The sequence below is a fragment of the Sarcophilus harrisii genome, chromosome 1 (assembly GCF_902635505.1).
Source record: "Sarcophilus harrisii chromosome 1, mSarHar1.11, whole genome shotgun sequence".
Taxonomy (NCBI): Eukaryota; Metazoa; Chordata; class Mammalia; order Dasyuromorphia; family Dasyuridae; genus Sarcophilus; species Sarcophilus harrisii.
In genome coordinates, this window is record NC_045426.1 from 494,785,998 (window position 1) to 494,799,137 (window position 13,140).

At 33.4% G+C, this 13,140-nt stretch overlaps 1 protein-coding gene across 1 annotated transcript in view; it reads left to right on the forward strand.

The window, feature by feature from the left end:
• Nucleotides 1–2,062: 2,062 nt before the first annotated feature.
• Nucleotides 2,063–13,140, forward strand: part of CLUL1 (clusterin like 1) — a 36,763-nt gene continuing 25,685 nt past the window's right edge. The window contains exons 1-4 of the mRNA XM_031946769.1: nt 2,063–2,842; nt 4,251–4,399; nt 8,859–9,026; nt 12,606–13,038. Of these exons, the coding sequence (XP_031802629.1) occupies nt 2,728–2,842; nt 4,251–4,399; nt 8,859–9,026; nt 12,606–13,038 (865 nt within the window). The 5' untranslated portion in view covers nt 2,063–2,727. The remainder of the gene's footprint in view (nt 2,843–4,250; nt 4,400–8,858; nt 9,027–12,605; nt 13,039–13,140) is intronic.

Genomic DNA, 13,140 nt, shown 5'->3' on the forward strand with positions numbered 1-13,140 from the left:
TTTCTCCTTTTAGATATCTCGTAGAAATCAATCCTTATTACCTTTAAATATGTATTGGTTTCAGCACAGATTTTCTTCTAGTTAGATCTGGCAACTCTTTCTAGTTTTGCATTCTTACCACTTCCCCCTAGGACACAAAATGCTAAAATGATAGGGCCAAATATGATGTTTCCTTTATTCATGTTGATTAAAAATAGACTATTATGAGATTGCCCATAGATCCATCTCTATTTGATATCTATTTGTTTTATCTTTTTCCTCCAAGTTTCATCTATGAATGCCTTTAGAATGATCTACTTTAACTACATCTCTACAGGTCCATTATCTTTTCAATTGCTCTTCACTATTTAGTGAGGTGATAGTTCTCAGTGTTTTATCTTCTTCTTCCTCTTCCATAATGTTTTTCAAATCAATTTGTACTATAGTCCCTTGATTGCTATTTTTTTCACCATTCTTGTAGTGAATGTTTTGCATCAATTCAGAGTTAGGGGTGATTGAGTCAATAATATTCTTTGAAATTTAGTTTTTCATAATCAACAGTTTGTTCACACAGGTAAGATTGAAACTACTCCAATGGCAAATATCTGTCATCTTTAATCTTCTAAATTCATGTTGGATTTACTTTTTTTAATCAATTATCTCACTGACCAGCTATTTCCTATTTGTTCAGATCAGAGAATCATACAAATAATTAATAATCATTATGTTCTATTTGCACTAGCAATTATGAGAGACAAGTGGATAGTAAGGATATCCATTAGTGTCTGTGTCATTACAAAAGAACATAAGAAAAGCTCCCTGGCACATATGGTGAATTCACGGAATATCACAGATGGGAGTCACACAAAATAAGCCTTTTGTATTTTGTATTGTGGGACAGAACATCCTTATCAAGGATATCATAAATCCACTGGGGTATTAGAGTCAATTTAATATTTCTTGATGTTTGGTATTTACTCAGTCTAGTATCTTGATTCTTATCATGAAAAAAAAAAAAAAAACAAAACAAAACCAAAAAATGATTCTATATAAAGATGTAATATCTGAGAATTCTACAAATCATTTACCTTTAAAATTCCTTAATACTGAGTTATATTTTCCAAAGACTTTTTTTTTGTTTTTCTCCCTTGTATTTGTCTTCTTATGTAAGTTATGGAGTATTAGTATATGAGAAGCTAGTTTTTGTTTTTTTTAAGATTCTTCATAAAAATGTTTTTTAACTGTGGGCCACATGTCAGAGACAGTTTAAAAAATACAAACCTTTAAGACCTTAAATTAATCTTATCAACATGTATCTTCTTAAACAATATAGAATTGACTCAAAATAGTTGATAGAAACAAGAAACATGTCTGAAGTGTGAAATGACAAATGTTTGTCCCAACAATTTGAGTAACACTCCCCCTAGTGTTTACTTTTAAGCCTAGAAAGATTTTAGTGTATAGAGCAACTGACAGCAAGCCTTCTAACAGCAAAACATTTCATTAATGAGATTAAGGATCTTGTCATCAGATAAAGAGAATCCTTGACACAGATGAAAATTAGATCAGAGCAAAGTGAGGTTCTTTCCGCCACTGAGAAGCACCTTTACAAGGGAAAAATTTCAAAACTACTGGTAAATATAAGATATAATATCTACATATATGTATGCATTTTAAGTTTACTTTAGTAGCTACTCCTAAAATTTATTACAAAATTCATTTAATAAGTTATCTTAATGGAAAAATGAGTTATGTATTTTACATATATACATATATTACATATAATAATTTGCATGAATTGTAATCTGATTCAATATCACTTAGGTATACTATTAATAAAAATTCAAGACCTTAGAACTTGAGTTTATTCTCTCAAATGTAGTTTCAAATGCTTTATAGACGCTCTTATGATAATCCACTTTCCCTTGGAATTTTCCCTGTAAAATATTACCCCAAATTCCATAGGGAAGAACCATTAAATTTCAATGGATTTACTTATTTGTAGTAATGTATAAATGTGTATATGCATGTATATATTATTAAGCAAGAAATATTGATTTATCTAAATTCCTCAGAGTGAGAAAAGAAAACAAATGCATTTGCAAAATTCCTAGTATATATGTTGTTGAAGTGGGCACACGTTTGCAAAATTCTAAGAACTATATCCCTACATATATAATAAGGAGTCATAGACTCTACAGAGAACAGACAAAACTTTGAGGCAGTCCTAGTTTTGTTGACCTTATCATATGTGGTATTATCAACACTAAGGTATTTTGTTGTTGTTTTTAAAGAGGGAAAATTATAAATAGCTCTTTCTGCTTCTATAACAATAAGTAAATTAGAAAAATTTCTGTATAAAACCAATTTTAAAATTACTACTTGGGGAAAGCAATTTTATTGGCTACATCTTCACCTTTCTTAGATGTTTTTGCATTTAACAAAATTAATTTAAAAATAGTTTTGAGGCCTTACATTAGCTGATGAATTTGGGAATAATATCCTTCCATAGCCACCAGCATGAATATAAATACAATTATTTTTGCTTTTTGATATCAATTTCAGGCTTTTCAATACCCCTAAATAGAAGCATTAAAACAAGTATATGTGGTCTCAGCTTATAAAGTGAAGTGGCTGACTTTCAACAGAAACATGTTTTGGAGTAACATATGTTTCCATTTGATACTGAATTGAAAATAACAACCTAAAGGCTAGCACTTAATTTAGGTTTATTTTTCTTTTTCAGTAATGGGGAACATGAAGCTTCCAATTCTGATGTTTACTGTGCATCTGTTATGGTGGAAAAGCTGTCAGTGTGCACCTACTTGGAAAGATACAACTGAGCTGGATGAAAATCTAAAGGGTAAGTTTATCTCTCTTTATCCTTTATCTCCCTTGTCCTGTTTCTATGTACCGCTGGCATTTACTAGTGCTCACAGTTAAGAGATAACAGCTTTCATTACAACCCTCTAGTTACATGGTGTTGTAAAACTTTCTCTAGGCCTGATTGATATTAAACATAGAGGCTGCAGAGATGTGATACTAAACATCTGGACAAAAATGGGAAAAGTCAGCCAATTATCTGAATACTTCTCCATAGCCAGCTGGTTGGTATTGTAGAGATAAAACTGACCATTTTTTTTAAACAGGATTTCTCGTATTATCCAGATGTTTGCTGTCACGTAGATACAGATTAATGAACAATGAAATAATGTTACAGCTTTAAAAAAAAAATTAAACAATGAAGATGTTCTTTGCAATTATCATTATACTGTGGAAGATTAAATAACAAATATATTACATCTGGCTGTTCTCTGGTCATTAATTGAATTCTCATTTTAAGAAATAAATGTAGCTTTTCCTTGATTATGGACATTTAACATATATTGGCAATTAAATTTGCTAAAATGGAACAAATTAGAAAATGCTTTGAATATTTATACTCTTTAAATCAGATTATTGTTGTAAAGAAGAGGGATATCAAACCATGAATTCTAGCCCTATTAAATCTATTCATCATCAATGAGGAAAAAGTATATTCAAAGAAGATTCAAAAAAGGATATTCAAAGTCTCATTACTGGGGGAGAGATCATGCCAATGAATCAATTATGTTTGCTCAGAACTATAAATAGAGTGGAGTGATGGGGACTTTGCTTTAGAGTACTAAATTTAAAGGGTATTTGGGAAAGCCTGTGTTTTCACACTCTATTCTTTGGTGTGGTATTAAATTTCTACACCCCCAGGTGATTTAACTTCTCTTGATCTCAATCACTCAACCTGGCATTGGTGCAGAAATTTGCAGCCATATCTCTTTATTTGATTCTTCCATGGAGGTTATTTGAACAAATGCCGACATTACAAATTGTCTTCAGTGTCCTGGTTGTATACATTTGATTTATGCTTTTTTATTCTGTCTAATTGCAAAGTTTTGACTCCCAAACTAAAAGCACATTGAATAAATAAAAATAGTTCCAAACTAAAAACACATTGAATAAATAAAAATAGGTCACTGATGCAAGTGACAAGAATGAGGTCAAATTAACTACAGCACACTGAGGAGCTCACAACACATGAACAGAAGGTATTGTCAGGGTGGCAGCTTACTGCTGATTCATGATGTGAGGCTTCCAGAGTCAGATGCTATAAAATTGCAATTAGGCCTCTATTTAAGGGAAAGAAAAATTAGTGAACTGGTTTTGCAATGTAGTTGTGTAATCAAAGCAAAAACAACAACAAAAAAAAACCAAAACAGATCTTATGATTCTCTTAGGCTTGTCTGTGGCTGGAGAACAATATGTAGATGAAGAGGTGAAGAAAGCTTTGATTGGAATTAAGCAGATGAAAATCATGATGGAAAGAAATGAAGTAAAACACAAAGAGCTAATGAAAACCTTGAAGAAAAGCAGTAAAGAAAAACAGGTGATTGAATATGGTCTTATTCCCCAAGTATGTCAAGAAGATAGAATGAAAGCCCAACTGAGCAATCATTCCCTCCAGCATTCACAATCATTTTGGTTATATCAAGTATCAGCCTCACAAATAGGCATTTACTGTATTTGCCATGCATAGATGACATAATTAGTATACACCCTTACTAGGAGGGAAGGATTCCAAATATATATTTTTTCCAAATTTGTTCTTCTGTTTTGTTCTCAATAGTCACACCTTATCTGACCAAAGTGGCAACCTAACAAATTCTCTTTTCTCAGAAACCTTATATTCAGATTAGGAGAAGAGGGTTTACTTGAATTATCACCTCCATGTTTTCTACTTAACAAGAAGAAATCATGCCCCATTTTCTTAAGCATTCCCCCCAACAAATCAGCTGAACTTTTGCTGGGATTTGAATATGTATTCATCTCAAAGATGAATAATAATCTTAGTAGATCTCCAATGTGGAAACTGATGTCATACTTCCCTCCCTCATTAGAGATTTCTAAGGATTCCTAGAGAGGACCCATTTCCTCATTCTGACAGTGATAAGATTTGGGAGAATAATGCTCTATGGAATCAAGAATTAGAGATGGATTCAGACAGAACTGATTTTTAAATTCAGCTCTAAACATTTATTATGTGTATGTGGTAGAACAATGGGCAAGTCACTCACCAAACCTCAGTTTTCTCATCTGTAAAATGGGGATAAAATTATCTGCCATTATTGACCTCATGGAGTCGATGTGAGACTCAAATGAATTAATTTACATAAAATGTTTTGCAAATTTTCAAGTGCTATATAAATATCCACTAGTTATTCTCTGGTGACCTTCTTAGTCTATAATCTGTGTAATAATGTAGCTAATAAATGCCCCGAACCTAAACACTAGAGTTAATCCCATACTGTGACAAATAAAAGGCTAGAACACACGAGAACTGTCTCTGTAACTCAGGGATTCTCTGAAATTTTTATCTTAAGCAAGAAAAAAAGGTTTTTCAAACCGTAGGCTGACATTAATGCCTAACAATAACAATATCATGGAACAGATTTTTGATGGATTTTTATTTTAGTTTACAAAAAGGGAAGCAGTGATCTCTAGAAATTAATGAATTTCTCAAGAACAAGGCATGTCAGACTATTACTCATTTTCTTTTATAATAATAGCATTTATATAGCACACTAAGGTTGCTAAATGTTGTATATCTCATTTCATCTTCACAACAATCCTAAGTGCTATTATTTTCCTCATTTTATAGATAAGGAAAACCAGGGTCACACACCTAGTAAATGTCTGAAGGCAGACTTATATCCAAGAAGATGTCTTCTTGACTCCTGGTGCTATATACTGTCCTGCTTATTAGCTGCCCCAAAATATAGATATCTGAAGTCATATTTTAACTCATACTTTCCTGACCAAGTCCAGTGTTCTTGCCCACTGTGCCATGTAACTGTCCCTTTTTTGACTGGTTTACAAAACTGTGTAGATCAAGGGAACATCGAGTGACATCATATACCTGCACTTCCTCAAGGCACTTGACACCATGTTTGTAGACAAGTTTCAGAGTTGGCTACATAAGTCAATAATGGATAATGCCATCCTGGGGGAAGGTCTCTGGTAGAGAAGAAATAAGGAAGTCCTGTCAGACCTAAAGGGTATTTTTTTTTGAGTCTAATAGAATATGCCTTCACATGAGCTCCATCACACAGGTCTTAAAGAGGAATAAGAACAATTTAAAACTTCACAGAATCACAGACTGTCCAAGGCCATAGAAGTCTGAGGCTCTGGGGAACTGACCGACTTGTCTCAGGTTACTTAGCTAGTGAGTGAAAGAGCTGGGACAGAAACTTAGGTTGTCTGAAACCAGGTCCAGTGTTCTACTGGTCCCCAGGAATGTCCTCTTAATCTATTTCATTCTCATGTGACTTGGGTTTATGAACATTTTTGTTTCCTTGTAAAATAATGTGAGATTCTTCTCCCTCCTTACCCCAAGCAGGGGAAAAGAGGGGAAACTGATTTCCTGACCATTGGTTTTGTTCCACTTAACACAGCATATTTCTAGAGAAGGAGTGCTGAGAAAGTGGAATGCCACGGTTGATTCTTTGGGGAAGGCTCATTTCCATTCCACTTGGTAAAAAAAAGAAGGAAACCAAATTTAGTCATAGTCTCCAGGTATGAAAACTCAGTCCACTAGTCATCTCCATTTCTGGGGCCCTCACTACAATTCTGAGGCTAATTTCTCTCTTGAGATTTGGGTCTGATCATTCTGGGGATGTGCTGAAGCCAAAGAACTCCAGACAAGCCACTTGTTAAATGTATCTCCCCATAAGTGAGAGAGTAAGAACCAAGCAGGAAGAAGAACATTTGAGAAGGATCTGAGGTCTATGTAGCAGGAGGAGAGGACTTTTGTTACAGTAGCTGCCATGCTTTAGGAGAAATCCTGACTTAGACAAAAACTAGAGGATTTTTTTCAAGTGTAAATCCCAAGGACAGTTCTTAATTGGGTTAACAATGTTGAACTCCTTCCAAAAAAAAAAGTAAAAATAAAAAAATTAATAACTTCATAAAGAGAAATATTTAATAAACATAAAAGAAGAAAGAATAATTATAGTTAACTAGTCAATTAGCATTTATTAAGTGCCTACTGTGTGTCAGGTATTGGTACTAAATGTTCTATGCAGAGCTATATATAAATATATCATCTCATTTGATTCTCCAAAGAGCCCAATGAGGTAAAGGCCATTATTATCTTTATTTTACAAATGAGGAAACTGAGGTTGAGAAACATTAAGTAACCTGACCAGAGATAAGTCTGGAATTGACTAATAAATATCTGAATCAGGATTTGAACTTATTTATCCTAACTATAAGTTTGCCATTTTAGCCAATGATCCACTTAGTTGCCCCAAAGAAGATGATAGACAACAAAAATTAGGTGACTCTGAAATCAAAGTAAGGCACTGGGAAAATTTGATTTATGAAAATTTAATTTACTTAGCAGAACACATTTTATGTGATTAATCAGGGGAGGAGCTGGGATTTGCTCTACAAAGTCTTATGACCCACATTATTTCTTCCTAGTATCTTGCATTTTAGGATTCCTTTCACTATTTCAGATTTGCAAAAGTTGCAAAATTCTTTATTAATAATCATAATGCTCTCTAATTTTTACCTAGGACTTTTTATTGAGTATTATAGAAGACTTTACTGATGTCCCTTCTAATCAACTTCTGTTAACCCAAGGAAAAGTCAAGGCACAGAGAAGGCAGGGAGTCACGTAGAGTTAGAAACAAATCATTCACTCTCTGAGTCACTTTGATAGAATATAGACCAAGAGAGATCAGTTGGTGGATGGTTCCATGCTATTTTCTGCTTTCCATATTGTAAAAAGGATGGGAGGATAGGTGAGTCCTTTCCCTATCACCTCCAAAAGTCAGCCACTAGAGGGTGATCTTCCCCTTTCTATTTCACAACTGTGGCCATGTGTCCCCAGCTCTACTCCTGGACAGCTTTTACATCCCTGCCTTTTGATAGACCATTGTATCCACAGGTATGTGGGTGTCCAGACACCCCTAAGGTGGAGGGTCATCCAGCCCTAAACATGTTTACTGTGCAGTAATTATTTTATCAATATAGTCAGTCATCTAGTACTACTGAATCTCATGGTTTTATAGACTATAAAAGTTACCATTTACATCTTTACTTTGAGGCAAACTTCTAGGAAGTACCACAAACATAAGGGACTTGGAGTCAGAAATATATGAGTTCAAATCCTGCCTCAAACACTTACTAGTTCTGTGACTCTGCAAGTCACCTAACTTCTATCTGCCTCAGTTTCCTTATCTATAAAATGGAAATAATGGAATCTACTACACAGGGTTGTTTACAGAATTAAAGGAGTTAATATACATAAAATACTTTCTTTGTAAACCTTAAAGAGCAATATAAATGTAAGTTATTTTTATTTTAGATTTTTTAGAACCCCTAAGTTTTTATTTTTCCTATAATTACAGTTAATATTTATATGGCAATTCAAGACTTGTTACATACTTTACAAATATTATTTAATTTGATTCTCACAACAATTCTGGGAAATATTATGCAGTTATTATCTACAATTTACAGATGAGGAAACTGATGTTGAGAAGAATTAAATGATTGTCTCAGAGTTACACAGATGATATCTGAAGTAGGAATTCACCACTAATCTTCCTAAATCTATTGTGCCACCTGGTTGCTTTTATATTGTCTACAAAGAGAATTGCTTGACTAGTATAGGACAATTTCTATCTTATACAAATAGAAAACAGGAGCTTTTCTGTCAGCAACTGAAAGGGGAAAGTAGAATATTTTGGGAAAATAGGTTAGAAATGCTCACTTTAAAAGCAGCAAGTATTGAGATGCTTGATGTTGAAATGACATGCTATTTTCTCCCCCTCAATTAGGAGGCCCTTCAACTTATGAATGAAGTCAAAGAAAGACTGGAAGAAGAGGAAAGACAATGCCAGGTGTCTTTGACAGGTTCATGGGATGAGTGCAAGTCTTGTCTGGAAAATAGCTGCATGAGATTTTATACAACCTGCCAACTAAGTTGGTCTTCTGTGATAAATAAGGTAAGGGAAAAAAATAGGTCAGGATTTCAAGATTCCTAGAGCTCAACTAAGATCCCTTCCAGTTCCAAATTGGGGAGGAGAGGGCAAGGGGGAGAAGAAATTAACAAAAGGGGTATATATAGAAACAGGGGATGATTTCCACAAAAGAAGAAATGCAGGTGGTTCAGCCATAAAGTGAGGACAAAGAACCAGAGGAAGACACCGTTCCCCCCTTCCCCCAGTATGTTGGCTAAATACCCACTGGAGGACCAATAGAATGACCTGATAGGTAAGAATCACATAAGGTAAGAGTACGTGAATTCCTTATAATTTATACCATAACAGATGCCTGTGAGATCCAGATCCATTGAAACATCTTAGAACAAAGGACAGAGGTACCCAATTTGATGTCAACACTAAATTATCTGTAACTGAACAAACATTGTCAATTTTTTTGTGCTAATGGTTCAATGTATTTATACTTCAATAGTTTGCAATTCTTCATAATCTATATGTGCTTTTTATAAAATGCTATCCTACTATTACTAGAAAATAATAATAAAGTTTTATTCATTCTTTCATTTTTTTCCTTCTTGGAGCCAAGAGTTTCCTTTGCACTTTTACTTCACCCACTCTCATGTGCATTAAATTGATTCAGTTCATGGGAATATTATCTAGATCCTGAAATTCCTGGTCAGCAAACACAAATGGAGATATCATCTGCATATTTCTTCAATATTTCAAGGAGCTGTAAGTTTGTCAGTTTGGGTACTTCCTCCATCACTGAAAATAGCAACTCTTCTTCTTAATAAACATGGTTCTTAAATTGCCATTGCTGGAAAATTCATCCCTCTACACCAAATGGATAATGAGCCTCTTTGAACTTAGGTTCTCAGTTGAAAGACAAAATCTTTCCAGCTTGGGAGACCCTGTCATAGCTTATACTTTTCTGGCATAGCCTTAAAGTTCCCAGGATGACTTCAGAATCATCAAGAAGCATCAGAGGACCTTAGTGGATCTGTATTCATTAAGGTAGTTTCCACTAGATACCTTGTCTTATTGTTTTCTATTTCTTCCCCTTCCTGCAAGACTTTGCAACTCTGCCTCACTTAAATTTATTTCACACACAAGTCAAGACATCACTGGTGATAGCATTGGTCCTCTTCAAAAAAATGAAGAATAAATATCATTGTTGAGACATGAGCCTTGATGGTTAAGATTTCATGCCCAATATTGGACAAGACCAAGAGTAATCAGAACACTTCTTGCTTGTCAATGCCATACTCAATTATATAGAAAGTAATCTCTAGGATAAATAAGAAGCTGTTTGCTTGGCTTTCCCTTTAAGTGGATCTCCTAGGCTTTTGTGATTGCTTCCAGTCTCTAACCCATCCACAGAGAGGTATGAAGAAGAAAAGCCTTATTGTTACCACAGTGTGATCCAGGATAAATCACTTAATCCCTCAACCTTAGTTTCTTTTCTGCAAAATATATTGGTTGGATGAGATGATTCCTTTAGTCACTTCCAAATCTAATATTTTTTGATTCTGCAAAAAATTATCAACATAAGTAAAGATACTCCAGCTAAGTGTAGGTACAACCAAATAAGACAAAGTAAGGGTTTTTCTTTTCATTTTAAATAACTGCTCTCAGCATACAGACAAAAATATTTCTACATACAAAATTGTATTTGTTGAGTCTGACAAATGATCAGTGGTAATTGTGTTTATTCTTTTCTCCCTGAGATTAATTTATTATTTATTATTTTGTTATTTTAAGAACTTTTTTCCAATCAAAGCTGTTTAATAATTAAAATATAATAACATTATAAATAAAACAAACTTCATAGTGTAATAAATATTGTATATATTTTTATTATTATAAATAAAATACTATACATAAAAATAATATGACTTAAAAGGACATAAAACTGAACTTCCTTATAATAGTCAAAAGCTGAATGGAGATCCCTGTAGACAGTTTGAACTCCCTAATATTTGACAGTTTGCTCTGCACTGCCCCAGATCTTTTTATAATTCAAACATTTAATGAAAAGACCAATCATCTGTTAAACAAACATATCTACATGTAATCTAATGGTGTAGCAACACTGACAAGTTACTTATCTATGAAAGGATGTTAGCCAGTTGACTCATTTTAACATGAATCCACTCCTTCTACAACTATGCCTCTCAGAAAACCTAGGGTTTTTTTCAAAAATCCACTCCAAGGCTGCCTGGAATTGTGAGGTCTTTCTTGATTACTCCCTTCAACTGCTAATGCCTGCTTCTATAATTTTTTTATATCTATCTTATTCTATTCTATATTTACTTTTTATGTAAACATGTTGTGTTCTCAATAGAATATAAGTTCCTTGAAGATAGGAACTTTATTTCATTTTAATCATTTTATTACTAACACCTATCACAGTAATTTGTATGTAGCATATATATATATATATATATATATATATATATATATATATAATAAATACTTGTTAAAGGGAAATAAGTGATTTGAATATTTGTTTAAATTCCCTGTTTTGCTTTGCTATTGGCAATACCTAACCAAGAATGAAGGTAGCTGTGATTTTCTATTCTTAGATAATTACCGCTTGGAAAACAAAAGATTAGGGTAAAATATATCTTCAAGCCAAAGCTGGTTTTCAGTATGAATTACTCTTCTTTGGTGTGGAGGCCTAGCTTAAATTTATTTTTATTATTTGTTCCTTGACTTCTATTTGTTGTTGTTTTTAAATAAAGTTATAGGGTTTCTCTATTGATAAGATTATTCAATATCCAGGAACTGGAATGTGAAGAAGGAGACAAAGGGTTGGCAGCTATGATATAGAAAGAGTATTGGGTGGCCAAGGCAGTCACAGTCATCAAACTAGTTGTAACCCTGTAGTATAGACCCCATTCAGTCAATGTTCTGGTATACATATATATATGTATGTATGTAAAAAGTAAATCCTATTTTACTTCCATATGTAGATATCCCTATATATATTTTTATTATTAATTTTATTTTTTATTAAGAATTATATAATTATTATATATTATTAATTATATAATTATTAATTTTTATTATATATACATATATATATATATATATATATATATAAAGTAAATCCTATTTTACTTCCATATGTAGATATCCCTATACATACACACTTGAGCCAGTTTTGCATCATCAAAACTCTCAGATCAGAACTTTACAGGAATTGAACTTTTTTGTTGTTTTTGTTGCTGTTTAGTCATTTTCACTTGTGGATGACTTTGTGACCCCTTTTGGGGTTTCCTTTGCTAAGCTGCTAGAGTGGTCTGCCATTTTTTGGCAGCTCATTTACAGATGAAACTGAGGCAAATAGTTAAGTGACTTGCATAGGGTCATACACTCAGAATTATCTGAGGTCATACTTGAACTCGTCTTCCTGATTTTAGACCTGGCACTCTTATATACAGTGCTAACTAGCTATTTGGTAAGCACTTGATAGAACTGAAATGAATGATTAGTACATCGCCTAAAAATTCACTGCTTATTCCTATAATATCCAGGAATTCAAGATAAGAATTTGATTCCATTTGTATTTCCTTACAGATTGAAAGCTTTTTCAAGAAAATGCCTCAATCAATTTTTCCTTTTTATGAGGATGAAGGCAAAGCACTCCCTATCACTGGAAAGGCAAATGAGGAAGATGCTCTGTTAAACCAAATGGAGGGCACATTTAGCCAACTGGCCGTGGATGTGAACACACTATTCAACAGAAGCACCGATGTCTTCAAACAGATACACCAAGAATTTGACCAGGGTTTCCAAACATATTTCATCTCAGATATAGACTCAACAGAACCCTACTTCCTGCCGGCTTTCTCAGAGACAATTCCCCCAAATATTAATCTTCTGAATAGCTGGGAGATACCCAATTTCTTTCAATTGCTTTTTGATTTCAGCAAATCAGCTTTGGCAGGTATTGGTGAAATGATTACTGAAATGCTAAAAGGAATGAAGGATTTGCCTGAACAAGTAAAAGGCAAGTATTATAAAAAATCATTTGATAGCACCACCACTTTTAACAATGTCTAGTTTTAAGTAGAGTAGTATATATTAGAGTTGAGAAATTCATGAGATGATA